Genomic DNA, 12,909 nt, shown 5'->3' on the forward strand with positions numbered 1-12,909 from the left:
TCGATATGTCTGTGATGGGCTCATGTCGGTGGATTGTTTAAAAGCTTTTCATTTGGTCTTAAACATTCGGAGATGGTGTGAGGGCATGAATGAATAAAGCCGAGATAAAGAGGGAGTTTACCTTGGGCACATCTATAGAAACCTCCCTCATGGCGCTGGGCTTCACAGCGGACATGGCCCACTGGAGGTCCTGCAGAGTGACGGTCACCGTCCCCGTCAGCTGTTGGTCTGATGGCGGGCGGGAACCTCCCAGTGCTCGTCTGAGTGCATGTAAACCTGTAGACAGAGAGCTCACACATGTTAGAAGTCTCAACGGATCAGAGGAAGGAAAAACTAAATCCACAAAGCTGCGGCAAAAGTTCAGAAAATCAGTTACTCTCCAAAAAGCAACAAGAAAGATGAAAGATGAAAAGAAGTCGGTTATAACAGAGTTTATAAAAAGCTTGTTTCAGATTTGATCCGACCACATGACGCTGCGACAGAAAAGGTGGATGACATAGAAAACACAGGGCTGTGATGTGAGGCACAAAAAAGGGATGTGAACGTTGTGTTTGTTTGACTACAAGCATCGCTGGTGTCAGTGTGGCTTGGAGTTTTTTTTTTTTTTTTTTTATTCCAAACCCACATGCACTCAGTCCAACTCTGTACTCAAAACATTCAGGCTTGTACACGCTGAGATGATACATGCCTCGCGAACGCAAATCTCAAAATGAACACTAATTCCTTTCTGAAGGCGAAAATAATTGGTCCTGCATTATCGGAGAGAAAAGAGAGTGGGCCGAGAGGAAGGGAAGTGTAAGTGAAGCGCTTAAGGTTTTGAATGCCTTCAGTTTTAGAGATTTCTCAGTTTGAAGAAAAACAAGACGGCAAAACAAACACCGGCGTGTCAAAATCAAGAACGAGCCTTTGTCAAGAGTGACTTGCATTTTGACCTGAAGGAGACGAATTCCGGGCACAGACCGACCTGCAACGTGCTGAGGTGACGAATGAGTGAAGACAAAGTGCTGCACACACCTCGGAGGCAGAAGGCACGAAAAATACTTTCAAACATGTGAGGACTGACTGAGCAGAGAACCTCTGAGGCTACAATCAAGACTCTGCTTTGTCACACGTCACGTGACCATTTAACAAACATCGGCTGTTTGTGTACTTTAACCAGGAAGCAGATGCTTTTCTCTGCAGTTGGTTGCTTGGTTACAGAAAATACAACAAACGAGAAACAACAATAGTGAAATGTGAGAGTGAGGATTTGTTTTCTTGGACGTTCAACGAGGTTGAACCGTTTCTGAAATTCCGAGCGTGACGCCTGCGTTGCTGATCTGCTGCCTGTCTGTTGCTGCTAAAGGAATTCGTAGTTTTCTTTCGACAGCAAAAATCAAAAATTCACAGGAAACTGCAGCTGTTGCTGAAGCCATCGGTGAAACGCACACGGATTCGTGTTCGTGTGTCTCTGTTTGCAATTTTCTCCACTTGACATTACAGAACAGGGTCTGCAGGTGGGTCTGGTCGCAGTATTGCAAACATTACTAAGTAGTCTTGGAAGAATGTGTGAGAAAGGGGGGAGAAAAAAGAGGACAATGCAGAAAACACCATGTGTATGTCAGCTTGCATCCAGCTGTGCAGATTCAACCTCTTCAGGTGGGAGGACAGGTCATCACAGGGAAACACATGCAATGATTAGAAGTTATACAAACCCAGCCACTAACCATGTTTCCAAATGCAGAGTCGTACATTAGACATGCAACCATGTGCACACATCACACAGACGCACACACATAAACTCTTGGCTTCCTCTTCTGAGCTAAAGGGGGTGGGGGTGGGGGGGTGGGTGTCTGAGCAGGAGTTGGGGTGGCGAGGGCTGGAGGAGAACGGACGTGGTCCAGGGCTGGAGGCCAGGGAGCAGACGAGAGGGGATTTACGATCAGACAAGGCTGCATCCTGTTTATATTTTCCAGGACCCGTCCGACTGGGCGAGTGACGGACAGACAGAGGAAAAGAAGAAGAGGAGGAGGGACACAATAAATGCGAGCAGGTTCGTCCTCTGCGAGCACGACAAGCTGAGGCCAATGTGTTCCCCAGTCCCAGCTCCCCCGACGTCTGATGTCTTTCTTTTGCTCTTTCACTCTCCATCCCCGTTCGCCCGCCCGCCCTCCTCCTCCTCCTCCTCCTCCTCCTCCTCCTCCTCCTCCTCCTCCTCCTCCTCCTCCTGGCTCTCGGTCCCCAGAGGTCTCAACATCCCATCATTCCACCTGGCTTCCACTTCAGCTCTTCATCTGCGTTAATGCTTCAGACTGCACAAAAACATCTGGTCCGAGTGGAAGGGACGCGGCAAGACAGGACAGGATGTGGAAGGAAGCTGGGGCGAGGAGGGAGATGAGGAGCACCAGCCACAACACCACATGCACCAACCCCAAACTACCGGCTGCCTGCCCTGTGGAGGTGGAGGCCGCAGGAATATGATGGAGGAAAACTTAGAAACAAAAAAACTTGTGTAGATTTGTTTCTTGTTTTTTTATTATTATTATAACTAATATTCAATAAACAATGTGTTTCAATGATAATCCATCAAACACCTCCTGAAATCTGTGGAGCTGAAGAATCCTTCATCTCGCCGGCGTCCGGTTTGGCATTTGTGAAGTCTCGAGTCAAAGTGGATATGATTTGGACATGTGATACTTTCAATATTTATAAACTCTGAATCAGAAGGCGACCAGTGCTCTGCAGCAGCGGCGGCTGGGACTCATCAACCTAAGTGATGATGTTGATCACGACAAGTTGAACTGATTCTCCGGTTCAGGGTTCAGCGCATTGGTTCGTAGTAATTTGCTGCGTCACAACTACTGCAAGTCACTTTTCACGGTTTGAGAAAGAAAACTGCCACGAACGTCAACACAGGCCGAACAACCAGCCCAGTTCAAACAGGCAGGTTTTAGAACGAACAGTTTATTAAGAGAGACAAAGAGTAAAAACCTACAACCACTGACTCAAACACCAGAAAAAGGTTTTTTCATGTAAAAAGTCTTCGGTAAGTTTGAGATCTGACAATTCTTCAAAACAAGGCTGCTTAAAAAAAAACCCCACAGACTCGAAGTAGGTGACAAATGTTTACCAAGAATCACGTGAATCTGTCTGGAGGGAATGAAAATCTCCGCTGACCGGAGGGGAAATTGGGTTCGTGGAGCCTGGACACCCGCAGGGCAGCGGAAACTGGATTCAACGACATTTTGCCGCAGGGATTCTCTCTCTCCTGACTGCTCTTGGCTGACTCTGTGTTCACATTTGGTTTAGTTATGAAAACATCCGATGGGAAGAGAGGTGGAAAAAAAAAAAAAAAAGAGGCAACACAACAAAATTTAATCTGAACCTCATGTGGACTCATTTTCCTCTTTCTTTCTCTCTCTTTTTCTGCACTCCTTTCCAGAATGCTTCGAATTCGCCAGAGATCCAGTGGGAATTGAGAAAAAAGGGGCCCCCTAAACGAACAAGAATGCACATTTGCAAAACATCACAACAACAAGGCCCAAACTAGGTACGGAGGAGCGGGCAGAAGTCGTTTCACAGAGCTGAAGGGAGAGCAGCAGCACGAGGGGTCGGTTATTTGTGGTTTTTCAACAGGGATGGTTTTAATCACAGCATCTGGGTTCAAAACAGACCTTGTCTTCAGGGGGTCACCTCCAAACTCGACTAAAGAATCAAACCCATAAAAACAAAACATTGCGCTCAAAGAAACTTCGTCTTATGATGAGACCACAAGTAAAGTCGAGACAGGAATCCTTGTTTTCTCAAAGGCTTTGATTCGGCCGATGTCGAGGTTCAAAGCGCTTTAAGAGATCCACGAATCGGCTTCTATCGGTGACCAGCGTGGGTTGAAAGGCAAAGACTGGGAGGTGTGTGTTGGTTAGAGGCGGATCCAGTCATCGATTGGCTGAGAAAAATAAATAAATAGGCTCAATCGACCAATATGAGGCTTTCACAGACACATCAGCTTTTATGTTTGCAGATGATTGAGTTTTCCTTTTTAAAGTTTATGGTCAAACTGTAAAATATTAAGCCTCGATTGCATTTCTTTGTTATAAACGACGTCTTAAGAATCTTTTCAGCCGATAAATTGTTCTGGATATTTTTTAACTCCCAAAATAAAGTAAGTTCACAGTTCTACACCAGAAATCACTTTTAATGTTAACATTAATGCACAATCTTCTCTGCATAGTTTATTTTGTAAAATAATCGAACCACTGACCCTCTGGTTGGTGGTCGACCCGCTCTACCTTCTGTGCTGCTAAATATTTAAAACTCTCAAACACTGACACTGGTCAGGCTACACTAGTATTTTTAATAGTAGTAGTAAGAGTATTTTGACTGGAAAGTGTGTTTCTTATCATGTAACTCAATGAAGATGTGTTTCATTCATGAGGAGGAGAAAGAAACGAGGTGAGAGGTGCACCGAGGTTAAATTCCTGTCAAAGACGTCAAAATGTGAAGCTCACAAAGCTCCACTGTCAAGACACAGCCGCCCATCACGCTGCAGTGACAGAGTGTAAAAAGAAATCAGTCTGCACCTCAACATTTCAACAGGGAAGAATCACGCCTGTGCATCGAGCTGCGGCTCTGCAGCGACGCTGTCCTCGGATGAATTGTGAAATACTTTGGGCATTACACCATTACAAAACCACAGGAACGTTTTCATTACTCGCCGGGGCTTCCGGAACACTCTCTGCACCTGTATTTACAATACCCAACATCTGTTCCCGGAGCCGGAACACCACAATAATATGTCCTCTTAAAGAGCGCGCAGTCACACACACACACACACACACACACACACACACACACAGATGAGAAAGACAAATACATGTGCTCACACACTCCAAACATGCAGTAAACATGAGGACACACACACACACACACACACACACACACACACACAGCTGTCACAGGCTGAAGGTAAGAGCCGGGGTTAAGGAGTACGCGCAGCACATTTCCGGGTTTTATAAACAGAGGCCTCAAATAAACTTCACATGCTGATCCAACAGATATTTATGTGACTCGTCCTGAAAATTCCTCAAGTGTCTTTAAAAGGACAGATGAGTTGTGAAAAGCGCTTTATAAGGAGAGACTGCCGCTGTAAACACCAGCGAGCATTCAGCACTGTTTGGCCCATTTGCTCTTCCGCGGCACAAATTATGTCAAACACACGAAACGCAGCTCATTTCTGTCCAAGTCTCTTCTCCTCGTTTTCCTGCGTCCGTCGTCCACGAGGATCGGACCTTTTAAATGCTCAGATATCGAGTGCTTCGTTTTTCTCTGGGGGATTTTACACCAGGCGTGTTTTCACCAAATCACTTTACATATTTACCACATACATCGTTTAGGCCGTTTAGTCTGAGCTGGAGAAGTGGACGCTGAGTACGGAGCCAGGTCTTTTTGAGCGAGACAACCAGTGAACCAAGAGGCTTTCAGCTCAGTGCAGAGTTGTGTGTTTATTATTCTACATAATCAATTTTACTGGCTCTTTTTGTTCCAGCGGGCTTCCCCTGTTTAGAGAGGCTTGTAAACAGTGTGTCCGGATGTGGCACAAACCAAACAAGAACGCACCCGCGCGCACACGCACGCACGCCCGAGCAAACGTGTGCACTCACACACACCATTTGCACTGTTTAGACTGTGGAAATGAGTCATCTGCTCGCATTGGGATCATTTGAACGCCAGCAGGACGACAGAGAGACGCCCAGAGTCTGTGAGGCTCCTCGAGACCACATGATAGCTTCTAATACCACACGAAGCACCTGGAGGGATTCATTATGAAAAGATGTTTTGTGTAATCTGCGCTGAGCTGGGAACAGGGTCAATGCAACGTTTGGGTAAACAGCATCAGAAGAAATCTGCACATGTGCGGTTGTACTGGAGGAAATCTTCTCAGAGATGTAGTGAAACGATACAACACCCTGTTACACAAGATCCTCTGGGTCTGCCTCGAACACAACCTCTACAAGGAGACATTGTCCACTTTATGTTCTTTATCTTCTTCCTTGGTGCTTCTCTAACTCCACAGCTTTTTCAAGAGGTCTGATCATGAGGGGAAATCTTCTGTTTCAATTTGCGAAGCGGAAACCTTTTCTAATTATTTTAATTGTCTCATTTCCAACCCCGAACCCTCCCTCCATTAATCGTCGAGTATTGTTTTGTGGACCAGACGTGGAGCCGCGGTGCTGCACGTCTGCTCGATGTCTCCATCCATGTCGGCCAATCCAGTATCGCACGTCTGACATAAATCCCATGAAGTCACAATGACGTGACGAGGAGCTACATCAGGAACGCTGTCGGGAAAATGTTTATAAATAGAGTTGCTGGCGTGCAGGCTGTGCATTTTTCTGCTGTGACTAAACACAGACCAGTAGATCATCTTAGTGTGTACATAAATCTGTCAACCTGCGGGGAGCCATGATGAAAGCCATGTTCACTTCCGAACACCGAGACGGAGAGAGGAGAGGCTCAGAGGAGCTGGAGGAGAGAGACGACTGAACACCAGGATCCACTGAGAGACCGAAGGACGATGTGGTTTCACTGAATCTGTCGATCTATCTTTAGTTTCCATCCACTTCTGATCACGTCTTACTTTTAAATGTATGAATCACAGCATGCGAATCAGTCGACCTGCTCTCAGCCCTGCAGACTTTACATTCAATGCTGCATAACGTTTGCCCACTAGAGGTCATCCTTCCAGGGTTACTACAGTTCAGATGAGTGTGGCGTTGACGTCTCCTCCTGCAGCAGTGAACAGTGAACAGGCTCATTATGAACTTCATCTATTTTACACTGCAAACACCGTTTTCTACACAAACTAAACCTTCGTCAGAAACAGCTGCTGAAATGATGCGTCACCAGTCAAAATGTCTGGGACGTTATTAAACGCTGATCTCAACCCACGTCGTCGACCTCCAAGATTTCTTCCCACAAGACGCCACAAATGAGCTTCTCCGCTGCCATAGTAACGACACTTGTGTATCACAACAACACACCGACGTTTATGTTTAAATTACTCTGCTCTACATTTAATCCAGGCTGAGCACAGCTTTGTTAGGGGCCGTGTCAGACCAGCCAATAGGATGGGAGCAAATATCTGGCACTGTGTTGTCATGTGACGTCACGTTTGTGCAGAAGCTTCAGTGTTCTCTGCGGCGGTGAGGAGCTCCCGTTACCATTGTTGCAGACTTTAGAACTTTACAGAACTTTTACATTCACAAAGAAAAAAAAACACATTTATAAAAACTGAAAAAAGCAGAAAGAATTTAACAGAATTTAACCTGAAGCACTTTCTATCAGATGACGCCGTACAGAACAGTTTGTAATTGAACTTTTTTTTAAACTTTGCATAAACATATTTTGCCGTCAGGTAAACATGGCGGTGCCTTCTTAAAACTGAGACGCATGCCTGCTCTTTCCCTCCAGGTTTAAAAATCCTTCCTTTCATTAAGGGATCACAGCGTTCAACCTGGATTCGCTCAGTCAGTGCACACGATGTAAAGCGCAGATTTTCTTAATAATTTGCGCTCATTGGAGGATTAAAAAGGGATTTGAGGTGACCTTGATGAAACGGCCTTTAATGGATGTGGTATGAGCGCGCTCTTGCATTACATTACATTCGAAACGGGCCGATCGACTGTAATTAAGTGGTTATATAATACATCTGTCGTCAAGAAGTTGTTTCTGGGGCTCGGTACAACTTTAACTGGACAAACAAAAACTTCCCAAATGACATCAAGATTTCCATCCATTCTTATGCACTCACGAAACACACACACACACACACGCAGTGCACAGAGCCCCATGGCCTCGTCATCCTTCCCTTCGCCTTCTGCAGTGGAGAAGAATTGATTTAAATAGTCTTATTCTCTGATCTATAAGCAGGTTGGTATTGTACTAGAGGCAGGATGTGAACCCCCCCCCCACCACAACCTGCTTCTTCTGTGTGTGTGTGTGTGTGTAAGTGCATCCAGCCATAAGTGGGTATGCGTGCATGCTTCTCTGCAGCTGTGCAAGGTGGATCTTGTGCGTGACCCCTTGCATGTCACAGCCGCCGCTATATCACCCCTTCATTTTTATTTTTCAGGAAGCGGTGCGTCGGAGCGTACGTTCCCGCAGCAGCTCATTGTTACCTGAGCAGCAGAAGGAAACAACTGCAGTTCCTACTCGATGTGTTTTTGTGGCTCTTTGGCTTTTGTTCCCTTCAATGAAAGCGCGGGAGGAAAAAACACACGTCGACCTGTGGGCACATGTGTGCGTTGTGCGTCTGTTTAATGTGCATTCAAGCTAGGTATGTGTGTGTGTGTGTGTGTGTGTAGGGGGGGTGGATGCACATACACACACAGTCAGTAACACACTTCTGTCAAACTTCTGTTTACAACTGTTCATCTTCGCTCTCCACCTCATATCAACAAAGGATCAAATGATTATGTGCTTGTAATGTTATAATTATCACCCGACTGCAGTTACACAAAACATCCCAGTGTCTCTCAGCTCATTGCTACGGTTTGAATGTGTCGCCTAAATTTCTCCCCTCTCATAAAACGAGAATGACACTCAACAGTCCCCTTAAATTCCATCAAGCCTCCTTGTACCATAATCTAATTTAAACAATTTACTGTTCTGCAGGCTAATGCTATAGCATCTGTGACGCTGCTGGGCCCTGAGGTTAATTCTCTTGCACTGGGGGTCAGTGAACCTCCCTCGTCTGAACCCTGGGTGAAGGAAGTTCCCTCCATGAGTCCATTAGAGAAGAGATACAATCGGGACAGATACATTAAAACCTGAGACCCCCACTACAGAGGTTTGATGGTGCACGTGATATATCTGCATCTGTTTCACATCCGTTCGTACTTTATTATAAGTTTGAATGAACCTACAGGCAGAAGGTGAGGACTGAACGAAGCCTTCAATGAATTCTGAATCTGTTTGTTCGCCTGTGGTGTTCTTGCGAGGGCCTGTGTTTGTTTAGTGATTTGGGTTTAGAGACTTTGGGGGAAGCGAGCGCAGCCAAACGGGTTTAGGGAGGTTGTTGTCTCCCTCCGGGGCATGAGGAGGTTTCTCAGAAAACACTGCCAGTCACGTCTGGACCTCTGCGGACAGTAAATCACACTCTCCGCTGAAGCGCTTCCGCACAGCAGCCCTGGCTCCCTCCTCAGCTGGAAATGCAATACGCCACGTACCCCCGGCCCTGGGACCACCCAGGATGCACATGGGGTCACACACACACACACACACATACTCACATGGAAAAACAAATGTACATGTGCTTGTGCAATCACACACACACCCCCACAATCAAATGTAGATACACACGTATACAAGCCAACGTGTTTGTCCTCGGGATGTGAGGTGGATGGTTTGTGGCGGTAGGAGTGAGGGGGACGAGGAATTTCACAACAAGTGGTGGTTTCGGTGGTTTCTCTCACTGGGATCTGAAAACCACAAAAACTCCCGACTTCCTCTCTGCAAAATATCAAAGGACGCTTGAGCGTCTGTGTTCAAAGAGAGTCGGACTCCGAGGAAACATGGAAAAATGATTATTAAAAACTAATTTAGGGAGAAATTGGTCGCTAGGAATTGTGGTTTGGGTTCAGCGCTGCAGGCAGAGATATGTGAAGTGATGAAGAGGGGACAATACACGAAGCCTAAGATGCTAATGCTCAGTAATTAACTGTTATTCGTTTCCCGTTTCTGTTTGTTGTTTGAACGCCTGAGTCCATGAGGGAAACCAAACTGCTAAAGGATGGTGAGCGAACATTTCTCGGCTCGCTGCCACGTGCAACTTCATTTTGGTTTCCCAAACGATGTTGGTTTCTGGAAGAGGAACGAGGCAAAGGGTTGCAAAAAGCAACAATGATGTTTCACAACTGCCCCGAGGAGCTCAGGATGTTTTTCTTGGTTTCTGCAGCGTTTTAATGATACAGATTTCATGACTTCATCAGAATCTATAGCAGAGTTTCTAGTCACAGTATCTATCATAGTTTAAACTCATACATTCAGTGTTAATAAACTTTGAGGCTCTGCAGCAGCTGTGACTGGGACTCATTAATGTCATTGATGTTGTCTATCACAACAACATCCAACAACTGTTCTCTGTGGACTGAGTCCTGCAGCAGCTCTTTATTTGCCGGAGCTCCATTACTGCAGGTCACTGTTACAGTTCCAGAAAGAAAACTGCAACCAGCATCGCCACAGACCGAACAAACAGGCAGGGTTTGATCAGACACTACACTACACATATAAATAACAGTAGAGCAGTGAAGTTTAAGTGGAAACATCCACCACCAGCCCAGACTCTTCATACACAGACATTTCAAAGTTCCAGTCTTCACCAAACTTATTTATGAAGATTTCGTCCAGCATCACGAGGCCTCACTAGGTTTCCATCACAGGATTTAAACGCGTGCTCACAAAACCTTTGTGGCTGTGGAACAAAGTGATCAGTCATTCTCAGAGAGGGAGCTCCCTCCTCTCGGGGCCACAGGCTATTGTCTGCATGCCCACCCTGCAGCGACACCTCTGTTCAAGTAACCAGAAAAACGTCTTTAATAATACAAGATGTGTTTTTACTTATGGGCAGAAAAGTGAGAGAGTAAGACAACATATAACTCAGCCTGTCATGGCCACATGGGACCCACCCCCCCCACTATTCAGAACGTCCAGGTTCCTACACAATGTTTTTCTATTGCAAAGCATTTTAACCTTCTAGGTGACAGTAGGACAGTGTTTACTCGCCTGCTTCCTTGCAAACAGCTGCGAGGTCTGCGCCTACGTATCCATGAGCGGCATCTGCCAGCTGTATCAGCTCCTCTGTGGTGGCGCTGCACGGCACGGAACTCAGCTGCTTCTGCAAAATATCTGCACGCTCTGCTGCAGCAGGAACTCCGACCTGCCACAACGAAAAAATATAACATCGTTCCACATTAAAAATAAGTGGCCTCCAGTGGGTAGTAAGAAGAAAATAACAAGTTATCTGTCTACGACATGTCATCCACCACCCTCCTCTGCTCCAGGGCCCGGTCATACCCACCTCCAGCTCCTTGTCAAAGCGTCCTGGCCTCCGCAGGGCAGGGTCGAGGGCATGGGGCCGGTTTGTGGCCCCCAGGACCAACAGCTGACCTGAGTGACCCTCCTGGAAAGAAAGGAAACAGAGCAGAGAAGAGTTGACTCCAGGTGATTTTATCTCATTTAGTGCTACTCTGCTGCTTTTATATATTTTGTGTTAAATCATATAAAGGATAATTCACTTTTCACTGACTGTTTTCAGCTCATTAAACAAATCCAGTCAATTGGATTTATATGAGAGGCTCAAGCAAGTAATCAAACTAAGTAATGTTGCTGGAATCATATCAGGGACAGAGCAGTGCTCTGTTTTTTTTGTCCTCAAACTGAGAGAATGAATCACCACGTGTGGCTGCAGGGGGCGCTGTTGTCCAGTAAAAGTTACTTAGTCTTTCTTTAGGACCATGAATTTATATACAATTTTAAGAAAGAAGGCAAAACACATGTAGATACTTTCCAGTGTGAATAACTGTGGAACACGTAGAATGAGGTGAAGTGAGTGAGCTGTGTTGAGATATAATATGAGCAGCTGTGATTTTACTGTAACTTCACGACCACACATTTGTGATCTTTCATATGTTTAAGAGGTTTAGGATTTTTTTTTTTGAGCCTCACGCTGACGCTGAGCTCGAATCAGTCCCGTCTCTCCGGGGGTGGTCTGCCTGCAAAAAATGTTTCCACCTTTCAGGCAGAAGCTGAAACACAAATAAATTACAGTGCGGGTTTCTTCACATTCCATTACCCAATCAGAGCTGATGACCCTGAATCCTCTGGTCTGGAAAACAGACGACAGCAGCCGGGGAGTCGCTGTATCTGTGTAATATCACCAATCCAAATGAGGCCTTTTGCCAGGGGACACAGATTTGTACTTGGCTGATAAAGTTATGGTAAATTGGCAGGTCATGGCAACCTTGTGTGATTTCTTTCCCAGACTCCCACTGGGCACGTACATGTTCGGGGAGAGGATCATCCTTTTTCTCATCAGACACATTCAAAGAGCGCTCGGTGGACAAACAGCGCCCCAGAGATACAAGCCGCAGTGTCTGAAGGGCGTCCAGCGCACAGAGATGGTTTCTACATGACAATCTGGGTTTCCAGTGAGGACGTTTCCTCACAGAGACACGTTCTGCTGCCGGAGTCATGTGTGTCCCGAACAAGCAGCTGTTGGACAACGTAACACAGACCATCTTCTTCTCGCTGTAAAGAAAACACTGTTGTACGAGAGAACAGGCCAATTCGAGGACACAGTGATGCGGCCGGTATAAAAACTTACCGCCACTTAACCACCGCCGAGGCCCAACAGCGCCTTTACATTCAATCAAACATCCCCATATTGCAGACTTGATATCACGCCCCTGATTATAACGATCTCATTGTGATCTCAGCATCACACGTGGCCTGTGTATTGTTAAGTATTGTTAAATAATTGTGCACTGTTTTAGGGGTTCAGGCAAGAATGAACAGATTGTTCACAGTTTCATGTGACCTGGTGCTGACACACCGGAGCCTTCAGTTTAACACCTCATAGAATACGTCAGGCGAAGGCTGCAGAATTTCTTTCCAGAGGAAACTTACTGAGCCGATCCCGTCCATCAGAGTCAGGAGAGATGCAACGACTCGTTTCTCCACCTCGTTCTGCGCTCCCTCTCGCTTTGGGCACAAAGCGTCCAGCTCGTCGATGAAGATGATCGCAGGTTGTCTGTCGAAAATCAACGTGAGAAAATAAGATGAATGTGTTGCAATGTTTGTGCACTTGATTTTCATATTATTTAATTTATCACTCAGCTCAACTTGTTATTAGAATCTGCACCAAAATTCATA

General features: G+C 45.9%; 1 protein-coding gene across 1 annotated transcript in view; it reads right to left on the reverse strand.

The window, feature by feature from the left end:
* Positions 1-12,909, reverse strand: part of afg2a (AFG2 AAA ATPase homolog A) — a 91,730-nt gene that overhangs the window by 75,386 nt on the left and 3,435 nt on the right. Inside the window, exons 8-11 of the mRNA XM_069532098.1 lie at positions 12,664-12,787; positions 11,057-11,158; positions 10,762-10,915; positions 122-276 (exon numbers count right to left, since the gene is read on the reverse strand). Coding sequence (XP_069388199.1) covers positions 122-276; positions 10,762-10,915; positions 11,057-11,158; positions 12,664-12,787 — 535 coding nt within the window. The remainder of the gene's footprint in view (positions 1-121; positions 277-10,761; positions 10,916-11,056; positions 11,159-12,663; positions 12,788-12,909) is intronic.

Source organism: Paralichthys olivaceus, chromosome 9, assembly GCF_024713975.1.
Source record: "Paralichthys olivaceus isolate ysfri-2021 chromosome 9, ASM2471397v2, whole genome shotgun sequence".
Taxonomy (NCBI): Eukaryota; Metazoa; Chordata; class Actinopteri; order Pleuronectiformes; family Paralichthyidae; genus Paralichthys; species Paralichthys olivaceus.